The sequence below is a fragment of the Lynx canadensis genome, chromosome A3 (genome assembly GCF_007474595.2).
Source record: "Lynx canadensis isolate LIC74 chromosome A3, mLynCan4.pri.v2, whole genome shotgun sequence".
Taxonomy (NCBI): domain Eukaryota; kingdom Metazoa; phylum Chordata; class Mammalia; order Carnivora; family Felidae; genus Lynx; species Lynx canadensis.
In genome coordinates this window covers 53,346,995-53,374,170 of record NC_044305.1, presented here as the reverse complement: position 1 = coordinate 53,374,170, position 27,176 = coordinate 53,346,995, and the positions used below count along the sequence as shown (strand labels likewise).

The window sequence follows — 27,176 nt, the reverse complement described above, 5'->3', positions numbered from 1 at the left end:
CTGCTTCCGGTCTGAGGCCCCAGGGGTGGCCCTACTCTCAGTTCCAGGGCATGCTGTTGTTACCTTGTGTACAAGTTTCTAATGAGATTTCGGCTTTGTGCCGCCCTCTCCTAGGGATGGCTCGGGATTCTGCCGGTCGCTCATTTGTATCCGCGACTGTTACAAATTAAAACACAGAAACTTCTAGACAAATGAAAACATGTTTTATTTACAAGAAAAAAGTCTGTACACTGTGTATACATAAAAATATACAAAACCAAAATAGAAAATATCAAAGGTGTTAAAATGTATACAAACACTTTTAAAATGTGACTCCTGGAAAAACCTCAGGCCTTCATTAGTTTGAAGGGTACACATTCCAGTTTAAAAATTATCATACAAAAAAATTCCCAAAGCTGTTAAAAAAGTTCACTGGTTCCCACTGGAAAAATGTCATACGTGTTTTATCTGGAGTAGAACAAGATGTGCGGCATCAGAAATGTTAGGTGTTAGCACTATCAGTGCAGTTAATTTGTGTGAAACCTACCTGGTAAGAAGACTATTTTCCATGAAGCCAATATTCACTTTTGCCCCTAACCTTGTAAAAGCCATGAGCTATATAATAAATAACCTTCTCATCAATGTTCAGCGTCACATTCTGATGAGGCCACAGTGTTCAGGGTTCTACCTGCATAGTGCCTTTTAAATATTTCTGCCATACTTTTTAACATACCCAGGGTGTGTAAAATATCAGTGTGTGGGAAGACCGAATTTTTTTTTTTAATAGAAGGACATATAACATTTACGTTTTTCTATTAAAACACTGGCGTTTGCATAATTAAAATAAAATTGGTTGTAAAGGTTTTAGGAAAAGTTTGATGAAAAAAGACAATATAAAACCAACATGTGTGTAGATACGTATATATACAATTATATAACTATATCTACATGCACACTTTTGTAACAAAAGTAAGAACTATAGCAATGTCTTTAATTCTTTAAATTCTATCATTCCAAGCTTGTAGAGGAGTATGCTGGATTATTACGTCTTACTAAAAGGCTTCACTTATTTAAGAAAACAAAAATCAGAACTTACATTTTATCCTTGAATTCACAGAGAGATACCTTTCATTTACCAATTGTGTAAATAATGCCCAAGTGACAAGAACATGCAGAATATTTTCACAATGGAAATGTCCAGAGTATAAAAAGAAACAAGTTTGAATGCAGGCACATTTTACCTAAGCAGTTAACTTCTAAATGTAGCTGCCTTCGTTGGCTGTCACAACTGAGAAAGAGTTCTAACCTATCAGAAAGTGGGAAGTCGAATCGGATAATGTGACAGAGTATCAGAATATATTCAGAGACTATTTGGCCTGTCATGGATTTCTCGATAATTCCCTACCTCCCTCTCTGCCTCTTCCCATAGTTGAGCAGAAATGAGACCAGGTCACTCTACCTATCAGCCTTGAACATGCAATGTGTGTTGATCTCTAAGACAGGCTGGAGAGAGAACTTGAATCATGTCACTTGTGCATAAAAAATGCTTCCATCATATGCCATTACTCACGTGAGACTGATCCCACTTAATGCAGCCGGAAAGGACCTAGACCTAATTAATTCAGTGGATGTACGTGTTCCTGCCCGGAAGGGTCAGCTAACAACATAAGGTATTAATCTGTTCCACTGGAAGGAACTGGCTCATAAACACGTAACAGAGCAATCCCATGGTAGTTTCAAACTGTTACTTTTATTTCCCAATTTTGAAAATGCTAACGATTATTTCAGCATTGCTTTGTCCAGACACTATGGCTACAATGACAGATTATTACTGGTGAGTTCAGGATTGATTAAATGTCTGGCTCAGAGACCTAGGGCAGGACACACCGGAAGAGTTGTGACTGACGCAGGGCTCCTAGAGTTCTACATACAGGCAGACAAGGAAAGACCCAATAATTGGAAGATGTGCAAAAGTCCCTCACTTTTAATACATTTTATATTCATTTTAATACATGCCCTTGATGTTGCATGGTGCATATATGCAACTTTTAATTGACCACCTCTTGGCCTATGCACAAAGTTCCCGATAAAAGGACTTGGGCTGGAGGGAAGGTCAGGTACGCAGGGCTGGCACTGGTATTCCCTGGGGACAGTGAGCTTTCAACACCTATTAAACCCCATCCTCATACCTGGTAGAGGAACTGGGGAAACTAGTCTGGGAAAATCTAGATAAAGGTGCCTTGTCATTCTTGGTCAACATTTGTTTCTTTGTGATAACAAACACCACCACCAAAGATCTCCTGAAATTATCTTCAATTGAAGATAATGGCTTCAGGTTGCACCTTAAGGATTTTATCAGTGTCCCTTCCAGAATGGATGGAGCATTTTAGAAGGGACAGAGCCTGGGAGAAATGTAATAGGACAGCATTTATTGTTAACTACTCCACAGAAGAGCTGTGTGTTTATTGCAGTTCAGTAAATGTAGCCTAGAAGGACTTAATCAATGTCTGGCAAAATACTACCACTTAGGACCAATTTAGCTAATACCAGATGCAGTCATCATGTTAACTGTAACTGCCTGATATTTTTGAGAGGCTAAACAATTTAAACTTTCAAACAGAAGAATGCCCAGCCATGCTATATTAATATGTGTACCACATTTTCTGAATGTTTAACAGACCCTGATTCCCAAGAGTCTTTAAGGCCATAATAAATTCAAAAATTTTAATTAAATTTCCTTTATGCTCTTCAGTCTTTCTTGTAACCTCAGTGAGACTGAAAGGACTTTTTAAAGTACACGCGTTACAACAAAATGCTATTTAAAAATCTTTGAAGTGTTTTCTGGGGCTTCTGAACTTGAATATTTATATTGACCCGGACAAATTTTCCTTTAGCCAAGCTCTTATGTCACTGAAGGGGGTTGTCCTGGATAAAAAGAAGGTCAGAAGGAAATCCACCAGGAAGGCTATCAAAGGAACTTCAATGTCATGGGCATTTGAAGGCAGAGCCTGGAAGGTCCAGGGAGAACCAAGGCCACAGGAGGACTGCTCACTCACCGTGATCAGAGTTACCTCACCAGCATCCAGTCACTGAACTCCTTATTCCACATGGGGACAAAACTAGGCTCTTTCAGGTAACCAGAGAGAAAAGTGGCTTGACCATGTCTGCTCACACATAAGCTAATGTGTAGGATAAAATTATGAATCTATTTTCATAGTTCAAGAAAGAAAGTTCTAAAAATAGGCTTTTAGTGGATACTGTCATGATTAAAACTTTTCAGTTATTCCTACACTTCACTGTCATAATAAGCCATAGGAGATGTCTATTACCTAACCTGATTTCTGGGGAGTTAGCCTAACCAAACAGAAGCTGTCAATTTCTATAAACCATTCTTGCTCAAGAAAGTAGTTTTGAAAGCACTCAGGAAAAAACCAATCCTGGAACAAAAAAGAAAAAAGAAAAAAAAAAAAACTTTCCCACAAAACTCTCTTGACATCTACACGCTTGCAAGGGAGAACAGATTTTTAATGAAAAGAAGTCTTATGTGTACTGCTGAAAAATGTTTCGGTTATATAGAGAGATAGCATGTTTAATTAAGGTATTCCAAAATGTTTCTGTTTCACTACATTCATAGCAAAAAAACCTGTTTTTCAATGTATCAGTGACAAAAGCTGAGATTAAAACCAAAAGAAAACAGAACCGAATACAGTTAATGCACTGGGGTGACACCTTCCTCCCCTCTATGAGCTGTTGCCTCTCAAGCATGTAGGTATTTTCCTTCTTGTTAAAGAGCAACCTTTTCACACAATTTTACTTAATTATGTGGCTTGTGTGTTGCTGAGATAAAATATATCTGTGAAAACAGGGGCAGGGTTCCTCACTGTCTGTCTGTAGGGAGAATTAGTGAAAATCCAGAACATCACTGCTAGGTTTCCAGTAGCTGATATTGACCTGAAAGAAATCCCCATGAAAGAGACAGGTGTGCATCCCCAGAAGCACAGAATGAAGGCTCCGAAATTCTCCTTCTAGATTGGAAGGAGCCCTTCCTCACGGACAAAGGGGTCACAAGTGTCTTGAGTGTAACAGCGTAAGGGCTGTGAGAACTGGCAGCTGAGGAGGTACAGTGCGCAAAAGCTGGAGCTGGGAACACCCTGGTCCCGGGCCACCCTGCAGCCAGCCCAGTGATTCTGTGTCTACTTGCCAGAGTAAGAAAATACTGCAGGAAAACAAAGTGTCTCCTTTGCAGTGCTATTCCAGGAGTGGCTTTTTCTTGGACTGCTTGAGATGGATGCTTTATGGTTTTAGAAACAAAACAAAAATTCAGTGGGCAATGGGAAATGGAGCTGGGGAATATGCAACAGTTGGGGAACATGTGCATCTCTCAACATATACTGGGGATTCTGCTGTTAAACACATCTGAGTGATAATTCAGATGGTCGTCATAAACTCTAGGGTATTTAATAACGAATGAATGTACAAGGGACACATTAGGTGCTATAGATACCGTACCTTGACAAGGGTGTATAAACCATTTCATAGTATCAGGTATATCATGTAAAGAAACCTGTAGCTGAAACCAACCCTGATAAGGGGTGCCCACGGCATAAGAAAAGGCTAACATTTCTGGAGGTATAGTACCCATTCGTCACACATTTGCTTTTTTCTTTTTTTTTTTTTTTTTTTGCATCTTTCTTGAGCTTTTTCCTTTTAAACTCCATTTCTGTATTCAAAGTAGTAATAAATACTCAATGGCTTAGAAAAAGAGGAATTCTCGCGGCCACCACTAAATTACAGTCTAAAGACTGAAGACTACATTGCCTAAAATATATCTTCAAGTATTCTTCTGGGACTCAGAGTAAGACAGTAGTACCTTATTGCACATGGGCTCTCAAGAGCCCCTCTTCAAGAGTGCGGACCGACGCGCCTGGGCGCAGGGCAGCGCACCGCCCGGAGCCCCGGCAGGACCACCTTCCCCTTGCGGTGCAGGTCCCCCTGGGCGCCCGTGTTCAGCCGCTGCACCAGCAGCTTCTCGTAGAGCAGCGGGTGGTACGCGCCGAGCGTGCAGGCCGCGTCGTAGTACAGCTCGTGGTAGTGGCACAGCTCCGTCTGCCGGATGGACGGGATGTATTCATACACGTGCACTTCGCTGCACATGGACATCATGATGAGGATTCCTGCCGCGGAAAGAAAGTTAGAAGCCAATGAACAACTCCGAGCGGGAGCGAGAATATTCTGGAGCCGTGGTGGACGGAATGACTGTAGCAACAGGCACTTGCCCTGGGCTTGTTTTCCTGTTACTTTTACCGTGGCAGTGTCAGAACCTCCAGCAAGTGGCCTGTCTGTGGCTCAGGGGCTGTGGGGGCCTGAGATGTGGTACTGTTATACATTCATAGGATTCATAGGATTATTGTGGGAGGCGCAGTTACTGTACTTAACAAGACATAATCTAGTGAGTGAGGTTTGCATTCTCCAAATTCACGTGTTGCAGTCCACAGACAGGTTCTGTTCTCATTTGCAAGAGTAGGGCTCTTACGTTCCAAACAAACACATGTTTAAAAAAAAAACAAGGACTATAAAATAGCTTCTTGATTATAAAATATATGAATGGAAAGAGATGGAATTGGGAAAGAGAGTTTAAGATTCATAATATCAAAATTATCTCCCTATGTTGCAAATAGAGTGCTATCAAACCTCATCCTAGGCTAGGGGGCTTTCTTTTCCCAGCACCACCACCACCTTTGTTCACATCCTTTAAACTTTAAGCAAATATATATGCTTATGCCTTTTAGGAAAGAGGTATCCTTTATGAAAAAAAAGATGGTGGCAACAGTTAGCTCCTGTTAGAGGCAATATCTATCTGCAGAGGACAGTTATATTTCTAATTAATCAACCATGAAAACCCTTACAGCCAGAGAAATTCACGCATAAGGGCCACTGGGAGAGAAGAGAGCAGGGGCCAAATGTTGTCTGGGGGTTCAGAGGAGTTGCTCAGGGAGGGGAGGCCTGCACCTATGGGGCAGCCTGGCAGACAAGGGGAGACAGGGAAGCAGGAGAAAGGGATGCTGGTCCGGAGGTGACAATGGCATCCTGTTTAGAAGCCAGTAAAGGTATGACTTGAGAGCCATGACGTAGTAGTGTGGCTGAGAGTAAAAGATATTCCTAACAGAGAGAAGGAGGTGCTTCTGTTCAAAGTCTCAAGAGCAAAACTGTTCTCAAGAGCTATGTCAAAACTTCAAGCTACTGGTCTGTTCCTCCCCTTTTCCTCCCACAACCCACTTCTTCTTCCTCCTCTCCCATGGCTGACTTGCTGCCGGGTTGTGACCCCTTCCTTGGGAAGGCCGAAGGTGACAGCGATTCAGGTGGAGCTAAGGGCAAGAACCTTCCTCCTGAAGTCACCGAGGAGAGCGGGTATCAGTACCTGAAGATACAGCACAGGCGATAATGGAGTCTCCCTCCCTCTGATAATTACTGCTCTAGGAACATTTTGTCCCCCTCCTCATAAAATCATCTGTAAGGAACTCACATTGCAAATGAGAAAGCCATGTGCCCAGGGCGAACTAAATCCCCCACCTTTTTTCTGGTTACTTTACACCTGCAACAAACAATGTGTATGTTCTTCATTAGGGAGTGTCACAGGACCTGTGTCTATGGAGTTGAGAATGGCTTCAGTGTTTTCATTTTTCAAAAATATATATTTTTTTAATGTTTGCTTTTGAGAGAGAGAGAGAGAGAGAGAGAGAGAGAGATTGAGAGAGAGAGAGACAGGATCCGAAGTGGGCTCTACACTGAGAGCACAGAGCCAGATGTGGGGCTCAAACTCACGAACCACAAGACCGTGACCTGAGCAGAAGTTAGATGCTTAACTGACTGACCACCCAGGTGCTCCAGCTTCAGTGTTTTAATCAGGAGCTATGGAACAAGTTCTTGAACCACAACACCTGGAAGCTGGCTGCTCTCCCTCCCCTGGGCACGGTACGTGGCTATGCCAGCTTTGCACAAGGAACCGCATTGAAGGGTCCTGGCATCCCTCGCATACCTAGATGCCTTTCATTAATACAATTATGACAACTACTTTCCTGCAGATGGCAGTGAAGAGCCTTTGAGGGTGTCATGCACAAAGGCATCTCGAAAACTAGCAATGGAACTGGACCAGTCTCCGTTTACCTGGGTTGTGTTGTCAGCCAGTAAAAGAAACTCCTCCCTGAGGGCTGTAGTCAAATGTGTATGAGTTGCCACTTTTGCAACTCTGGTCATGAGAGTGTTAGAGTGGATGGCTTTCAGAAGTTAATCTCATAGTTAAATGTCTTAGCCACGTTATTGGCTCTTCTAAAGCAGTTCTCAAACTTCAGCATGAAAAAGAATGACCAGGGCAGCATGCTAAATGTCAGTTCCTGAGACTTGTTCCCATTTCCAGAGATCTGGGTGCCACTAGTGTATGTTGGGATCCAGGAAGCTGCATTTTTAAAAAAATTTCCTCATGGCACAAAAACAGACACTCAGATCAATGGAACAGAATAGCGAACCCAGAAATGGACCCACAAACTTATGGCCAACTAATCTTTGACAAAGCAGGAAAGAATATCCAATGGAATAAAGACAGTCTCTTCAGCAAGTGGTGCTGGGAAAACTGGACAGCAACATGCAGAAGAATGAACCTGGACCATTTTCTTACACCATACACAAAAATAAACTCAAAATGGATGAAAGACCTAAACATAAGACAGAAAGTCATCAAATTCCTGAGGAGAAAGCAGGCAAAGATCTCCTTGATCTTGGCTGCAGCAGCTTCTTACTCAACATGTCTCCGGAGGCAAAGGAAACAAAAGCAAAAATGAACTACTGGGACCTCATCAAAATAAAAAAGCTTCTGCACAGTGAAGGAAACAATCAGCAAAACTAAAAGGCAGCCGACAGAATGGGAGAAGATATTTGCAAATGACATATCAGATAAAGGGTTAGTATCCAAAATCTATAAAGAACTTATCAAACTCAACACTCAAAAAACAAATAATCCAGTGAAGAAATGGGCAAAAGACATGAATAGACACTTCTCCAAAGAAGACATCCAGACGGCCAACTGACACATGAAAGAATGCCCAACAGCACTCATCATCAGGGAAATACAAATCAAAACCACAATGAGATACCACCTTACACCTGTCAGAATGGCTAACATTAACAACTCAGGCAACAACAAGTGTTGGCGAGGATGCGGAGAAAGAGGATCTCTTTTGCATTGTTGGTGGCAATGCGAGCTGGTGCAGCCACTCTGGAAAACGGTATGGAGGTTCTTCAAAAAACTAAAAACAGAACTACCCTACGACCCAGTAATTGCACTACTAGGTATTTATCCAAGGGATACAGGTGTGCTGTTTCAAAAGGACACATGCACCCCCATGTTTATAGCAGCACTATCAACAACAGCCAAAGTATGGAAAGAGCCCAAATGTCCATTGATGGATGAATGGATAAAGAAGATGTGGTATGTGTACACACACACACACACACACACACACAATGGAGTATACTCAGCAATCAAAAAGAATGAAATCTTGCCATTTGCAATTATGTGGATGGAACTGGAGGGTATTATGCTAAGCAAAACTAGTCAGAGAAAGACAAATATCATATGACTTCACTCATATGAGGACTTTAAGAGGCAAAACAGATGAACATAAGGGAAGGGAAAGAAAAATAACATAAAAACAGGGAGGGGGACAAAACATAAAAGACTCTTAAATATGGAGAACAAACAGAGGGGTTGTGGGAGGGGGGAATGGGCTAAATGGGTAACGGGCATTAAGGAATCTACTCCTGAAACCACTGTTGCACTATATGCTAACTAATTTGGATGTAAATTAAAATAAAATTAAATTTTAAAAAATTTCTTTAAAGTTCATTTATTTTTGAGAGCAGGGGGGGAACACGTGGAGGGGCAGAGAGAGGGAGACAGAGGATCTGAAGCAGGCTCTGCACTGACAGTAGAGAGTCTGACGTGGGGCTCAAACTCATGAACTGTAAGATCATGACCTGAGATGAAGTCAGACACTTAACTAACTGAGCCACCCAGAAGCTCCAGGAAACTGCATTTTTAATAAACATTCCTAAACTATGTGTGGCAAAAGGCTGTTAAAAAAAGTCCAATCTATCACGGACCATTACTTCTACAAAATACAGTACAATGATTTACTAGAAAAATTATCACATATTTGGATGCCATGCTATGTCAAGTTACTACAGAAGTTTCTAAATACTGTCAATTTCTACGATGATCTACTTGTAGACCAATGACTAATGTTTCTGGACCAATGCCGGTCTGCCTACAATGCACTGATGGCCATTCTTTGAGGATTATGTTGGTCTAACACACATATTCTTTGAAAACGTCTTCTGTCAGGGATGCCCATCCTGTCTCTTCAGTAGCTAGACATTCCACATATTAGATTAAATCTAGAGTTGAGTTTGCTACCCACACCCAAGTAAGAAGATCCTTGGGTGGTTTCTCAAGTACTTCCTATTGTCTTCAGCTCAAAGAGCATCTACTAACATGTTTGAATCAGATTATTTTTTTTCTCTAGGAAGTTTCCCAGAGAAAATTTTTACTCTTGCTGCTAGTTATTACATTTTAAATCATGCGTTTGCTAGGTATACAATATAGATTTTGTCAGAAGACTGGGCAAGAACTTTTGGTTTCCCTGCAAGTAAATAGGTACGTTTTAGCACTTTCATATAAAAATACTTTATATTTAAAAATAACTTCTAGGGGTACCTGGATGGCTCAGTCAGTTAAGTGTTCAGTTTCAGCTCAGGTCATGATCTCATGGTTCATGAGTTTGAGCCCCACATAGGGTTCTCTGTTGTAAGCCCAGAGCCCACTTTGGATCCTCTGTCTCCCTCTCTTTCTGCCCGTCTCACCCCTCTCAAAAATAAACTTAAAAAAAATTAAAAATAATTAAATGACTTCTAGAGCTTCAGAAATGCAGAAACTTGGTTCTTCATTTTAGACAAAATGAAGGCGAGTGGAGGTTAAGAAAGTGTGGGTTCTTGCCTTGAGTTACCTGCACAATTCCTCCTGATCTTTCCTTACCTGATACAGACTTACAGGAGCAATTATCCAGCCCAACGTGTACTCATATGAACTTGTGGCTTTCTAGAACCATGAGCTGAGAGCATCGTAAAACTTAAACAATAGCAGAATCTGCCCTAAGTGTTTAAATGTCAGCCAGCTATAGCACTGACATCACAACTGGTATGGCAACACCTTCAAAAGGAAGGGGAAAAGCAATTTACAATTTGTTGGCTACACGTGAAAGGTGGACAAGATTTATGGCACCAAAGCTGGAGAATATTTTTATTATTCAAAAGTTTTTTTCAGACAGCATGGTCAATTCATTTGGCATATGCATACTCCACTTTTCGATTTATTAGGGCCATGATTACACACAGATGGGAGTTTAGATTCTGACTCTCTCATATAATAAATACTAAAAATCATTACTGTTAAATGTGGTCAAATATATACAATAGTTATGCTAGCAGTTAAGAGTACTTAGCCATAAATAAAATCCTAAAGATGAAATTTCTTCTTGTTTTGCAAAAAGGAGCTAGGTAGACATCAATATTTGGAGTTATATAATAGCCCTGGCACAGTTCTCAGTATGTGTGTTAGGGAACTGTGGGATGTGGGTGTAGACACTGCAGGGAGGCAGGGCTGGGATGGGGCTAGGAAAGATCAAAGGCTTCACATTCTGCCGGAGGCCTCTTCAGTTAAATCCAACATTTATTAAACTGGGCACAGTGCTAATCATTGGGGATTAAGAGAAAGTTTCTTTAAGAAAAGAAAGTTAAAGAACTAACCTTTAAATATAAAAACAGGTAGCAAGTCCAGAACTGGCAATTCTTTGGATGACTTGGAGAAAGAGTCTTACGTGATGCACTGAGAAAGAATGTTTGAGTACTACCACCAGCATTGCTTCTCAAGTGTTGTGACGCTGAGCCCTACTGTTCACAAACAATGTAAATACCAACAACACGTGGTTCTCCTCTGAATTACCACCAATAAAGTGCCACATTGAGAGCCCCCAACTCACCCCCTCCCCAGGTTTGCTGATTCACTAGGAGGACCCACAGGACCCAGTATATAGTGCTACTCTGCTATGATGTATTAAAGCAAAAGGATACAAGGTAAAAACAGCAAAAGTAGAATTTACGTGGGCCAAACTCCAGGAAAAACTAAGGCCAAGTTTCCACTCCCAGTGGAGTCACACAGGGTTTGCTTCATACCCCTAGCAACACATGTGAAATGCTGCCAATCAGGGAAGCTATTGAGAGAGTTGGTGCTCAAGGTTTTAACTGGGAACTGGTCATGCAGGCAGTCTCTGCCTGGCACATAGCAAAATTCCAGACTCCCAGAATGAAAGCAGGTGTTCAGCATAAACCATAGTGCTTGCGTGAACAGTCTAGGCAAGGTGAATTACTCTTATTAGTTTTGAGGTTGGGAACCTTCCCAAATCAAAGATCCCAGATGCCAGCCAAGGGCCAGCTTTGCAGGCATGCCTTCCTAAATATCAGCAGTCAGGCCTGTCAGGTTAAATCTTTTCTGCAAAGATACCATACATGGATAAATTCACAGTATCATGTTACTTCATAATCAATTCCCCATGCCAGAATTCACATGGCAAATTCACATCTGGTTATGCTAAAAATGTTTTTAGTATTTTTTTTCATTTCCTTTCTTAGGACTGCTCAGGATCACCTAAAAATCAAAAAGGATACAAATAATTTAATACTAGGCTATTCAGTAAAGAATTTTTAAAAAATCACTTAAACTTTTATGTCAAGTATTTTGTTTATGGACTACCAAAAAGTAACTGCTTTCATCACTAATAAAATTTTACTGCTTTCACCCAGCATTCAAAGAAGAATTAATACCAATCCTTCTCAAACTCTTCAAAAAACACAGAGGAGATGGGAACATTTCCAAATTCATTTTATGAGGCCAGCATTACACAGATACCAAAAACAGAAAAGGACACCACAAAAAAAGAAAATTACCAGCCAATATCCCTGATGAGCACAGATGCAAACATACTCAACAAAATATCAACAAACCAAATTCAGCAACACATTAAAAGGATCATACACCACAATCAAGTGGGATCTGTTCCAGGGATGTAAGGATGGTCCAGCTTCTGTAAATCAATCAATGTGATAGACCCACATTAACAAAATGAAGGAGAAAAATCATATGATCATATCAGTAGAGGCAGAAAAGCATTTGACAAAACTCAACACTCATTTATGATAAAAGTTCTCGACAAAGTGGGTTTAGAGGAACTGTACCCCAACATAATAAAGGCCATACCTGAACAGCCCTCAGCTAACATCATACCCAATGATGAAAAGCTGAAAGTTTTCCCTCTCAGATCAAGAACAAGACAAGGATATCCACTTGTGCCACTTTATCCAACATAGTATTGAAATTCCTAGCCAGAACAATTAGGCAAGACAAAGAAAAAAAAAGCATTCAAAGTTAGAAGGACAGAAGGAGAGAAAAGGAAGAAGTGAAACTGTCACTCTACAGATGACATGACACTATATATAGAAAACTCTGAAAACTAGCCCAAAAGCTATTAGAACTAATAAATGGATTCAGCAAAGCTGAAGGATAGAAAATCAATGTACAAAAATCTGTTTTGCTTTTCTACACTAATAACAAACTATCAGAAAGAAAAATTAAGGTAACAATCCCATTTACAATTGCACTATAAAGAATAAAATATCTAGGAATAAACTTAACTCAGGAGGTGAAAGATCTGCACACTGAAAACTGTAGGATACTGATGAAGGAAACTGAAGAAAACACAAATAAATGGAAAGATATTCCATGCTCATGGACTGGAAGAATTAATATTGTTAAAATATCCATATTATCCACAGCAATCTACAAATTCATTGCAGTCCCTATCAAAATCCCAATGGCATTTTCCCCCCACAGAAATAGAACAAACAATTTTAAAATCTGTGTGTAACCACAAAAAAACCCCAAATAGTCAAAGCAATCTTGAAAAAGAACAGAGCTGAAGGCATTACCATCCCTGATTTCAAACTATGTTACAAAGGTACAGTAATCAGGACAGTATGGTACTGGCATAAAAACAGACACATAGCTCAATGGAACAGAATACAGAGCCCAGAAATAAACCCACACACATATATGGTCAATTAATTTCCAACAAAAAAGCCAAGAGCATACAATGGGGAAAGGACAGTCTCTTCAATAAATGGCACTGGGAAAACTGGACAGCAACACACAAAAAATGAAATCAAACTGCTATCTTATACCATACACAAAAAATAACTCAAAATAGATTAAATACTTGAACTGTAACCATGAAACTCCTAGAAGAACACATAGATATTAAGCTCCTAAACATGGATCTTGGCAATGAGTTTTTGGATTTGCCACAAACACAAAGGCAAAAAGAAAAACGAAAAGAAAAAAAAGAACACAAAAAGAAACAAGTAGGACTATGTCAAACTAAAAACTTCAAAGCAAAGGAAACCATCAACAAAATGAAAAGATAGCCTACTGAATAGAAAATATTTGCAAATCATATATCTGAGAAAGGGTGAATATCCAAAACATATAAAGAACACAGGCAAAAAAAACAAAAACAAAAACAAAAAAAAAACCCAAAACAAAACAACAACAACAACAAAAAACCCAACAATCCAATTTAAAAAATGGGCGGAAGACTGAATGGATAGATTTCCAAAGAAAACATAAAGATGACCAACAGGTATATGAAAAGATGCACAAAATCACTAATTATCAGGGAAATGGAAATCAAAACCACAAGGAGATATTACATCACACCTCTCAGAATGGCTATCATGAAAACAATAAGAAATAACGAGTTTGGCAAGGATGTGGAGGAAAAGAAACCCTAGTGCAGTGTTGGCAGTATTGTAAATTGGTACAGCCACTGTGGAAAACAGTATGGAGGTTCCTCAGAAAATTAAAAATAGAAATTACCATATCACTCAGTAATACCACTTCTCAGTATTTATCCAAAGAAAACAAAGCCACCTGGAAAGATATCTGCACCCTTATGTTACTGAAGCACAATGTTAACAATAGCTAAGATACAGAAATAACCTGAGTCCATTGCTGGACTCTGTTTCTCTTAACAAAGAATCCTTGAAGGCATTGATAAGTGAAGTAAGTTAGAAGGTGTTATGCTAAGTGAAGTAAGTTAGACAGAGAAAGACAAATGCCTTATGATATCATTTATATGTGGGATAAAAAAAAGCCCAAGGAACAAAAAAATACCTTTATAGATACAGAAAACAGATTGGTGGCTGCCAGTGGTGAGGGGTGGGCAAAACAGGTGAAGGGGCTCAAAAGGTACAAACTTCCAGCTATAAAGTAAGTATGTCATGGGATATGACATATGGCATTGAGACTATAGTTAACAACACTGTATTGCATATTGGAAAGTTGCTAAGAGAGTCCATCTTAAAAGTTCTCATCACAAGGAAGAAAACTCTGTAAACCACATATGGTGACAGATGTTAATTAAACTTATTGTGGTGATCATTTGGCAACAGACACAAATATCAAATCATCATGCTGTACATCTGAAACTAATATAATATTGTACATCAATTAAGCCTCAATGAAAATTTCCTGCTCCTGACACGAAGCCAGACTTTTAGATAGGCAGATCAATATTTAGACACATTTTAATGTATTTTCCTAAGCCAATCAGATGGGCACGTGGCCAGCTTTTTAAAATCTGTAAATATAATTCAATTAACATTCAGTTTCTTTGGCCAGTTTTTACAAACGAGTCCATACTAGGGATTCATTTAAAGGGGAAAAAAAAGTGCACATTTTTCTGGGCAATCATGACTCAAGGAGCATTCATTTGCCAAATTACATGTCTTTAAGTACTGTATAATGCAATGTAATTATCAAACCAATTAAAAAGCATTTCAACTGGTCTTAATAAAATGTCACATTATCTGACTCAGCATACTAACAATAGATACACTTATTTATTTGCTTCAAAGCCAGGATACAGAGCAAAGTACAACCCATGTTCAGAGTACCACAAATTCTAAATCAGTGAGGCTTCCTCTGTAAAATTCTACTTTGCGTGTCTAGCTGTAGTTGATGTGTTTTCAGATCAGGTATAGTGTGTTCGCGTATTTTAATTGTGATTAAAATTATCTTGCTTTCACCTGAAGTATTCAAAGTAACGTCCAAAATTGTTCAGGATGACAGAATTTTCTCCTTGCTGAATGGATCCTTTTAACACGTGGCAAAATAAACTATGGATATAAACAACACAATGCAAGTGACAGAAAAAAATGCTGGCTTACATCAATTCCAGTTAACACTTGACCATAATTCATATGTGAGGTAAATTAGGAATTTCTGAGCATGACCAACACAACACTGCAAACCAGATTTCTGAATAAGTGGTCCGAGTGCAAGAAAATCTAAGTGTATGGAATAGGCCAGTCTCATAGGAATCTAGCACCCCTGTCAGGTTTCCCCATAAATTCATCATAAAAGAGAAAATTATGAAAATTATACTTAAGATTATTTAAAAAAATTAATGTTTATTTATTCTTGAGAGAGAGAGAGAGAGGGCACGCAAGCAGGGAAGGTGCAGAGAGAGAGGATGACACAGAATCTGAAGCAGGTTCCAGCCTCTGAGCTATCAGCACAGGGCCCAACACGGGGCTCGAACTCACAAACCATGAGATTATGACCTGAGCTGAAGTTGGGTGCTTAACCGACTGAGCCATCCAGGTGCCCCTATGCTTAAGATTATTTGGGAGCAAAAGTGAGTCTTCAAGTAAGACTTCCAGAAAATATTTGTAATTAAAAGGTGGTTTGGAGATCTGAACTTGATGTAGCAAAATAATAGTTTAAGAAGCATCCACCTCATTAGATAAAATCATATAATGCAAGAATGATCCCGGAAAGGCCAATTATTAGCTGATTTCTATTGTATTTATTTCATCGTAACACACATTCAGAATTCATTATTTACAGGGAAATGCAAAGGTATTCCTAATCAATATAATTCTGACATGTTTTACATAATCATAAATATGGATGCTAAGTGGCTTCTTATTTTGTGTTAAACATCTGAGTTTGGATGATGTATTGGAAAATTAGAATCCTCCCCCCTCAAAAGCAATACAACATGGAAAAGAAAGTTATGACTTGTTTTTAAGACTATTATTCTTGTGCATAGTTAAACTGCCTGAAATTATAGTGTCTGCATTTATGAATTCCAGAAATATTAGTTATAATACAATCAGTACTGGCTACTGCCTTTTAAAAAGTGGCAGGAGGTGTTGCTGGTTTCTACAATAAAAATACCGTCAGTTGCTCAATTCCGGATTAAAGTAGAGAGTCTTATCTCTGTGCTGCTGGTTGGGATGTGTGCTACCAGGCCTGTCTGCCTGCTGGTACTTAGGCTATGCGCCACGGATGGCGAAGCTGGTGCCTCCCGGCCTGGCTGGATGCCCTACTGCATGTAGATGACAAACCAATCCAGACATGCTTTATGACCCCAGGTGAGTTCACTGACCTTGTATAAAAATATCGGTCTTTATGAGAACAAAATGGAAGCCGTGAGACTCCAAGTAAATTATTCCTTATCCTCAGTCAGGCTATGGTACAGTCAAAACTACTTCAAAGTACCAAATAACATGATAAATCTCTAGTATCCAACTAGTGATGAAAGAGAGAAATGCTACTCATATGTGCACAAATCACTCCCCAGTGGGCTCAGGGTAAGGAACCTAATAAAATAAAAAAGTTGCTCCAAAGAAACAAGTCTTTATGGATCATCAAAATTACCTTGATCCACGTTACTTTCTTTTAACTTAAAAAATGCATGTGCCATCCAAGAGGTGTAGGAATCCCTTTACTGCTTCTCTGGAGAAGGGGATGGTACATGTAATACATTTCCAGTGTATCTACTAGTGTGCCTCTTTCTGGGAACTGTAAGGACAAATATGGTCCGATTAGAAATTCAAAGAAAAAGCATTATGTCAACACTTACCAACAGTCACATACATGACATGTCATACACAGCCTTTGCCTGGCACCAACACCCTTGGGAATTTATCTTAAGGAAATGGTTTACAAGAAAGAAAAGTTTATGTATGCACATACAGAATAAACTATAGTACTATTCATACAGAGATAGTAATGACTCATCAATAAATTGATGATATCAAATACTTTGAAACAACTTAAATACTCAACAGCTAAAGAAAGGCCTAAGTTATGATATTCCTATTTGATGGACTGATATGGCCTCTGTAATATCAAAGGGAACAAGTCTATTTTTTATTATGTTTTTATATTTGCCAATATGGTCTTATTTGACTAAGCATAAAGTTTTAGATGGAAACATCACAATAATAGTAAAGAACAAATATTGGCTATTGTGCTAAGCATATGATGATTCAAACGTTATGGTAGTACTGGTATCTTCAGTTTCCAGTTTAAAGAACTGAGGTTTGGAGGTTTAGAGTAACTTGCTCTCAAGATCACATATCTAGTTGACAGGTAGAACCAAAGTTTGATTCTGGTCTCTGCAAAACTCAAGGTCTTAACCACAGCACACACATATAGTGTGTTATGGGAGGAAGTGGGCATCCTTCTAGATGTGAGAGCAGCTCTATCAGAGGGGAGAGTCTATAAGGAGACAAGAATCAGAACTTCCAATTCATTTTTTCATGCCTTCACTCATTCAGCAAACATTTACCATGCACCTGTTGTGTGGTGCCATACATTGAGGGAAGCCTCTTCATCACAACCACGTTAAGAAAACCCAACCCTAGATGTGGTTGCCATTTGGAAGAGCACAGACTAAAACAATAAGATGGCAGTATGCGAGGTGGTGGTGGGGTTACTGGGTGCTTTAAAAAATGTTTAAATATTTAGTTATCATGTTATTTTCCCCTTTGCAAAGGAGACTCTTCAAAAATGTTACAAGGAGCCCTCAACAAATACAAAAAGATCGAGATCCTATTGTGCATATTTTCAATGCCATGAAACTTGAAATCAGCCACAAGAAAACATTTGGAAAGGTAACAAATACTTGGAGACTAAAGAACATCCTACTAAAGAATGAATGGGCTAACCAAGAAGTTAAAGAGGAAATTAAAAAGTTCATGGAAGCCAATGAAAGTGGTAACACCATAACCCAAAACCTCTGGGACATAGGAAAGGCAGTCATAAGAGGAAAGTAAATAGAAATCTAAGCCTTCCTAAAGAAGGAAGAAAGATCTCAGATACACAACCTAACCTTACACCTTAAAGAGCTGGAAAAAGAACAGCAAATAAAATTCCAAGCCAGCAGAAGACAAGAAACAATAAAGATTAGAGCTGAAATTAATGCTATCGGAACCAAAACAAAAAACAAAAAACAAAACAAAACAAAAAAACAGTAGAATAGATCAATGAAACCAGAAGCTGTTTCTTCGAAAGAATTAACAAAATTGATAAACCACTAGCCAGATTGATCAAAAAGAAAAAAAAGGACCCAAATAAAGAAAATCAAGAATCAAAGAGGAGAGACCACAACCAACACAGCAGAAATAAAAACAATAATAAGAGAATATTATGAGCAATTATATGTCAATAAATGGGCAATCTGGAAGAAATGGACTAATTCCTAGACACATATACACTACCAAAACTGAAACAAGAAGAAATAGAAGATTTGAACAGACCCATAACCAATAAAGATATCAAATAAGTAATCAAAAATCTCCCCAAAAACAAGAGTCCAGGGCCAGACGGCTTTCCAGAGGAATTGTACCAAACATTTAAGGAAGAGTTACCACCTATTCTCTTGAAGCTGTTCCAAAAAATAGAAATGGAAGGAAAACTTCCAAACCCTTTCTATGAAGCCAGCATTACCTTGATTCCAAAACTAGACAGAGACCCCACTAAAAAGGAGAACTATAGACCAATTTCCCTGATAAACATGGATGCAAAAATCCTCAACAAGATATTAACCAACTGGCTCCAGCAATACATTAAAAAAATTATTCACCATGACCAAGTGAGATTTATACCTGGGATGCTTCAACATCCAGAAAACAATCAATGTGATTCATCACATCAATAAAGAAAGGACAAGAACCATATGATCCTCTCAACAGATGCAGAGAAAGCATTTAACAAAATACAGCATCCTTTCTTGATAAACACCCTCAAGAAAATCAGGATAAAAGGATCATACCTCAAGATCATAAAAGCCATATACGAAAGACCCAACACTAATATCATCCTCAGTGGGGAAAAACTGAGAGCTTTCCCCCTAAGGTCAGGAATAAGGCAGGGATGTCCACTCTCGCCACTGTTATTCAACATAGTACTGGAAGTCTTAGCCTCTGCAATCAGACAAAGAAATAAAAGGCATCCAAATTGGCCAGGAGGAGGTCAAACTTTCACTCTTCGCAGATGACATGATACTCTATATGGAAAACCCAAAAGATTCCACCAAAAAACAGCTAGAACTGATTCATGAATTCAGCAGTCACAGGATATAAAATCAATGCACAGAAATCAGTTGCATTCCTATACACCAACAATGAAGCAACAGAAAGAGAAATCAAGGAATCGATCCCATTTACAATTGCACCAAAATCCATAAAATACCTAGGAATAAATCTAACTAAAGAGGTGAAAAATCTATACGCTGAAAACTATAGAAAGCTTATGAAAGAAATTGAAGAATACACAAAAAATGGAAAAAGATTCCATGCTCCTGGATAGGAAGAACAAATATTGTTAAAATGTCGATACTACCCAAAGCAATCTACATATTCAATGCAATCCCTATCAAAATAACACCAGCATTCTTCACAGAGCTAGAACAAATAATCCTAAAATTTGTATGGAGCCAGAAAAGACCCCGAATAGCCAAAGCAATTTTGAAAAAGAAAACCAAAGCAGGAGGCATCACAATCCCGGACTTCAAGCTATACTACAAAGCTCTGATCATCAAGACTGATAATCAAGACAGTATGGTACTGGCACAAGAACAGACACTCAGATCAATGGAACAGAATAGCAAACCCAGAAATGGACCCACAAACTTATGGCCAACTAATCTTTGACAAAGCAGGAAAGAATACCCAATGGAATAAAGACAGTCTCTTCAGCAAGTGGTGCTGGGAAAACTGGACAGTGACATTCAGAAGAATGAACCTGGACCACTTTCTTACACCATACACAAAAATAAACTCAAAATGGATGAAAGACCTAAACATAAGACAGAAAGTCATCAAATTCTCGAGGAGAAAGCAGGCAAAGATCTCTTTCGTCTTGGCTGCAGCAGCTTCTTACTCAACATGTCTCCGGAGGCAAAGGAAACAAAAGCAAAAATGAACTACTGGGACCTCATCAAAATAAAAAGCTTCTGCACAGCGAAGGAAACAATCAGCAAAACTAAAAGGCAGCCGACAGAATGGGAGAAGATATTTGCAAATGACATATCAGATAAAGGGTTAGTATCCAAAATCTATAAAGAACTTATCAAACTCAACACTCAAAAAACAAATAATCCAGTGAAGAAATGGGCAAAAGACAAGAATAGACATTTCTCCAAAGAAGACATCCAGACGGCCACCTGACACATGAAAGAATGCCCAACAGCACTCATCATCAGGGAAATACAAATCAAAGCCACAATGAGATACCACCTTACACCTGTCAGAATGGCTAACATTAACAACTCAGGCAACAACAGGTGTTGGCGAGGATGCGGAGAAAGAGGATCTCTTTTGCATTGTTGGTGGCAATGCGAGCTGGTGCAGCCACTCTGGAAAACAGTATGGAGGTTCCTCAAAAAACTAAAAATAGAACTACCCTATGACCCAGCAACTGCACTACTAGGCATTTATCCAAGGGATACAGGTGTGCTGTTTCGAAGGGACACATGCACCCCCATGTTTATAGCAGCACTATCAACAATAGCCAAAGTATGGAAAGAGCCCAAATGTCCATCGATAGATGAATGGATAAAGAAGATGTGGTATATATGTATATATATGTGTGTGTGTGTATATATGTGTGTGTATATGTATATGTATGTGTATATGTATATATATACATATGTATATATATATGTATATGTACATATACATGTATATGTATATATATATATATACATACATATATATATACATAGCAGATGGGCTAAATGGGTAAGGGGCATTAAGGAATCTACTCCTGAAACCACTGTTGCACTATATGTTAACTAATTTGGATGTAAGGTAAAAAAATAATTAAAAAAAAAAAGAAAACAAGAAGTTAAAAAAAATAATGAAATAGACATTATTCTTATTCTTGAAAAATCTTATTTTTATTATTTATTATTTGAAGTTAATTTTTAGAAATATTCTCCTGACTTTTTCTGAATGTACTTATTTACTTTATTAATCCAACTAGCTATTCTAATAACAATTAAACCATGTTTTAATTATTGAAACTCAAAAAAAATGTTACAAAGAAAAATCTTATAAAGCAATAGAATCAGTCTCTCCCTTAAGGTTTGGTCAAAGCTTTGGACCAGTATCTATGTTGGGATAAATAATCTCTCAATCTCCTTCGACTTACATATGTTAATAAGAGCTCTCTTAAAAAGTCAGGTTTTCATTAATTTTTACCTAATGACCTTGTTAACAAAAGTCAGAATATATTCGCACAGTTATATTACAATATTTTGAAAGGTAGGGGCACCTGGATGGCTCAGTCGGTTGAGCGTCTGGCTTCGGCTCAGGTCATGACCTCATGGTTTGTGAGTTCAAGCCCCACGTCGGGCTCTGTGCTGACAGCTCAGAGCCTGGAGCCTGTTTCGGATTCTGTGTCTCCCTCTCTCTCTGCCCTTCCCCTGCTTGCACTCTGTCTCTCTGTCTCTCTCTCTCTCTCTCAAAAATAAATAAAAAAAATTAAAAAAATTTTAAAAATATTTTGAAAGACAATTATCACTAATCAACGTACAACTTTGAATTAGGTTTCATATTTAATTGCAGTGAATATTCATCTCTTTAGGAGTGATTCTTCAAAATATTTTGGTTGGTAGAGTAGTTTGGTAATAACATGGGTTCGATTGTTATAAAAAAAGGGAGAAAACATAGTTCAAAAATGTTCATTTAGAAATCTGAGAGGACCACCTTCAGTACACATTATAGATATTAAATCTTTAATAAGTATCTTAGTAATATTAAAGCTTGTAATGAAAGTATAGTTTAATTCACTTGATATTAGTATGCATTTACATTTTGTCAATATTATAAAAATTGTTCACATATGTTCTTTAAGTCAGTTTTATTACAAAGAAAGCAAACTGAAGTTATTAGCTTTGACAAGTCCTTTATGTATGTGAATTAGAAACTTCTGGAATGTTTTGGGGGCGCCTGGGTGGCTCAGTTGGTTAAGCGTCCAACCTCGGCTCAGGTAGTGATGTCATGTTTCATGGGTTCGAGCCCTGATTCAGGCCCTGTGCTGACAGTTCAGACCTGTGTCTCCTCTGCCCCTCCCCTGTTCGTGCTCCGTCTCTCAAAAATAAATAAATATTAAAAAAAAAAAATTTAAAGAGAAACTTCCGGAATGTTTTTCCAGTGAAGAGGCTCTCAGAGTTTGTTTTCTTCAATGCTAGGTCAATGTGTTCCTTAAATCCTACAACTCCCTGCTCTTTCTTTATAATCAGAAAAGGCAGTTCCTATTACTATAGACAGAACAAGAAGAATTTATTCAGATGCAAGTTAAATATTTGTGACTGACTCTGATGTTACTAGGACATCTTGCCCAAAAGGAAACTTCTCCATAGGAGCTGATAATACACAGATCCCACAGAACCCAGGAAAAAGTACAGTGCCTATTTGGGTATTGTGATCAGAGTTGACATTGATGCAGCAATATTTCCAACCCTGTTCTAAGGAACATTCAGAATGGTGCAGTGGACAGAAGTTACTTCTAGACCCTTCTTCCCTTCAACATGGTAGTTTTCCCTTTATCTGTAGGTTCAGTTACCCACGGTCACCTGCAGTCAGAAAGCAGATGATTCTCCTTCTGATAGGTCATCAGAAGGTCAGTGGTGGCCAAATGCCACATCCCAATGCCCATGTCATTCACCTTATGTCATCTCATCAAATGGGCATTTTATCACCTCACACCATCAGAAGGGTAAGCACATTGCAATACCAGTTTGAGAGAAAGACTGTATTCACATAACTTTTATCATAATATATTGTTATAACGCAGAAGAACACACACATACCTACCACAGCTCCTATCTACCAGGCAAGCCCACATGATTTGTGTGCCATCAAGGAGACTAGTGGTGCAGGACTAGGGGTTGCTAATGAAGGTACAAATGCTTCTGGAATGGGAGATGTTGGCTGAACTATCTGCCTGAATATTACTGAGGGCGGTTTCCTGAAATCAATGAGAGTTGGGACGTTGCTTATTGGTGCCCGAACTTATACCTGACTGATCAGTACATCCGAGAATCTGGGTCCCAAGATGATAAACCAACCAACAAACGAACAAAAATCTACTTTTAAGAAGGATGTTGACAGATAGCTGTTATGTATATCATTTCACAAGTTTTAGGGCATGAAAGAAGTCCATCAGTAATGATAAGAGTAAATTTTTTAGCTATGTCTTCAAAGAAACAAAGGAATAATGTATTATTGGTAGCATCCTGTGTTCTCCTGCTGAGTTAAATGCTTATCACCTTGATGGCATGTCTATCAATACAGGACCCACAGACTTGATTTCTGAATTTCCTTCTAACTTCAGGATTCTAAAATGCCACAAGGGTGGTTCTCAAAGTACAGAACAAGGACCACAGCAGAAGCATCACTTAAAAACCTGTTAGAAATGCAAATTCTTGCCCCTTCCACCTTCCCAGAAACTCTAGGGGTGGGCCCACTTGTCTGTGTTTTAGAAAGGTATGGTAGCCAGCCTCCAGCATGGCCCCCAATGATCCCTACCTGGTATCCCCATCTTTGGGTAGTTCCATCCCACAACAATGGGACTGACTTGTGTAACAAATAGAATGTAGCCAAGGGGATAGATAGTTTATGACACCATAAAAAGTACTGAGACCTCCTTCTGGCTCTCTCCCTTGGATTGCCTGCTATAGGGAAGCCGGCTGCCATGTTGTGAGAGCATTCAAGTAGACCTATAGAGAGGTGTGGTAAGGAACTGAGGCCTCCAGTCAACAGCCATCTTGTGAGTGAACCATCCAGAAAACAGATCAGCCAAGCCAAGTCCAGACAGCTCAATGCAATCTCATGAAAGATACCAAGGTAAGCCAGCCAGCCAATCTGCTCCTACAATACTGGCCACAGAAACTGTACAAGATAACAAATGCTTATTGTTCTGTCCAGTAGCTAAGTTTTGGGGTAATTTGCCTCACATCATTAGATATCTAATACATAAGCCCTCTCTGGGTGATTCTGACACATGTTAAACTTGAGAACTTCTCAAGTTCTAAGCTAAAACATTCATTCTCCAAATAATTACTTCTTGTACCTCCTATGCGCTAGGCTAAGAGCAGGAACACAATGGGAAAAGCACACACTTCCCAGCCCTTGATGCATCCTGTTCTCTTCCTTCATTGCCCAGTTTGTAATTTTATTTTATTTAGGGAAGGCACACCTATGTAATGTCTGTCACTCGGTGCACCATGAGTTCTTTGCCTGGTTTCCTCACCACTGGGCTGAGCCTGGGCTCAGCATCATGCTTGGCACATAGAGGGGCTTAATTAATACCTACTTATTGGATGACTTTCCCCTTCCATTTTCTCCACCTTTCTCCTGTATGATGAATTCAGGGACCAGGAACAAGTCTCCTAATACCACCAATGACATGACATTTAAAGGGTTCACGGTGTGTTCCCCTGGGAATCTAACTACCATTTATTTCCATAGAAAGACATGTCTTTTGGGGCGCCTGGGTGGCGCAGTCGGTTAAGCGTCCGACTTCAGCCAGGTCACGATCTCGCCGTCCGTGAGTTCGAGCCCCGCGTCAGGCTCTGGGCTGATGGCTCGGAGCCTGGAGCCTGTTTCCGATTCTGTGTCTCCCTCTCTCTCTGCCCCTCCCCCGTTCATGCTCTGTCTCTCTCTGTCCCAAAAATAAAAATAAAAAATGTTGAAAAAAAAAATTTTTATAAAAAAAAAAAAAGAAAGACATGTCTTTTGTGTTCAAAACAGTCAACTTTTAGAGTCCCTCTATTTCACACATGCAGATTCACAACACGTATAAGGAAAACGTATGCAGCGGGTTTAGAAACATCAGTAATTAAATGTGACACCATTTTCCTTTCCAGAAGAGCACATCCATAAAGCAAAAGGCCTCATCTTGCTTCACCTGCAATGTCTTCCCCACAGGTGGAGCCCTGCGCTAATGAGGAAAGCAGGGCGTCAGAATACTGCTCTCCTCTGATAGAAAGCACCCTGCTGATCGCTGTACCTGGGCAGAGCCCAGCGCTGTGCACACAGAAACATCCTGATCTCACCGACCAGCTCTGCAATGGGTTCTTTTTGTCCAGTAATGAACATGAGAGGTTAGTGTCTGGACATGATGAGGTGGTGAGACAAGAAGTCAATAGTTTGTTTTTTTTTTTTTTCTACGTGACCTTAGAACACGTATTTGGAGAACACTTCTCAATAACAGAAAATAACTCATTGATTTTTAGAAATTCTTATGGCCGACAGATTGAGATGTGAGCGACATCATTCTGCTAATATTTAGGAACATCAGATAAGTTATAAAACAGACTGGCTCTCAGCATATTTCTGAGCAGGATCAAAGAGGAGGCAGACAGATTGCAAAATCAGCAGAGTATTCAGAGGGCGACTGGGGCTCTGCTGGGCACAGCCCACCCCGACTGTATCTCCCGTCCATCCTTAGTGAGAGCTCACTCTTAAATCCGGCCAGGGACGGCAGGCCATGTCTTCTGTGACATCTGTATCCCCAGTCACAGAGCACAGCCCGCCCACTGGGAACTTAAGGCTTCCTTATCTGCTTGCTCTTTTTTCATTCTTCTGTGATTAGCAAAACTTAACAGCACTGTCCTATGCAACTTTGTGTGATGATGGCGATGTTCTCCTGCACTGCCTGTCAAGACAGTGGCCGCCAGTGCACGTGGATACTAAGAACCTGAAATAAGGCAAGTGCAAGAGAACTGAAGCTTTTCTCTCCTTTAATCCTAATTAATTTAAATTTGCATAGCCACATGTGGCTAATAGTTGTCACTCTGGGCAGGACAGTGGTAGAAAACAGGAACCATTGCCCATCGGCACACCAACTCATCTTTAGAAAGATTTTATGAGTCTCATTTCTCATATGAGCATATTTAAGGCTCACGGGGGTAAGTGACATGCCCATGATCAAAAAGCTGGTAAAGGGCAGAGAAGAATTTACACTTAACCTGCCAGACCCAGCCTCCACTCCTTCAATGACGTCAAACTGCATTCCTCCATATTCGTGTAAAAGCAGCCTCTAAGGCAAGTATCAGCCTCTGAAAACTCCAAATTCTCAGTAAACAGCTATGAAAGGAAGCTGGCCATGTGTGGCAGGATTCCTTCCAACAAAAACACATGGGAAAATATTTCTCTCCAGCTATGACTATCTATGTGAGTCTTTCAACTGCACATTGCTGTAAGTATATCTGACAGCCCCCACTGTGCTCTAAAACTTCTGCTCCAAGCAAGCAGAAGCCCCATGAATTCGTGAGAAGGCAACAATATGAAAATGATTTTATTAAACTTCCGCCACATCCCGTTACGCTGTCTAAGCATTATACTCTCCTACTTACCCTTTGCTGACAAACTGGATTATACTTTCTTTCCTAAAGCAACAGGATCTCACGAAACTGTGCAAAAGATAAAGACACTACGATTTCAAAAAACTGATTTGGACACAGAGTGTCAAAGGTATGACTTTAAAAGGGGGTTAGCTATACTTAAGGCAGCTAATCTACAGAGTCATATCGTAAATTCTGTCTTGAACTCTAGGTAAAATAGTTCACATTATTGCAATGCCAGAAACTCACTCCAAAATCCACAGGCCTCCATTCAGATACTTGTGTGTCCCGTATCCATAATGAAAACAGTGCTATCTCCATAAATCT

At 39.4% G+C, this 27,176-nt stretch overlaps 1 protein-coding gene across 1 annotated transcript in view; it reads right to left on the bottom strand.

Annotated features, from left to right (window-relative positions):
* Positions 1-278: 278 nt before the first annotated feature.
* Positions 279-27,176, bottom strand: part of ST6GAL2 (ST6 beta-galactoside alpha-2,6-sialyltransferase 2) — an 84,328-nt gene continuing 57,430 nt past the window's right edge. The window contains exon 6 of the mRNA XM_030310293.1: positions 279-5,153. Within this exon, the coding sequence (XP_030166153.1) occupies positions 4,882-5,153 (272 nt within the window). The 3' untranslated portion in view covers positions 279-4,881. The remainder of the gene's footprint in view (positions 5,154-27,176) is intronic.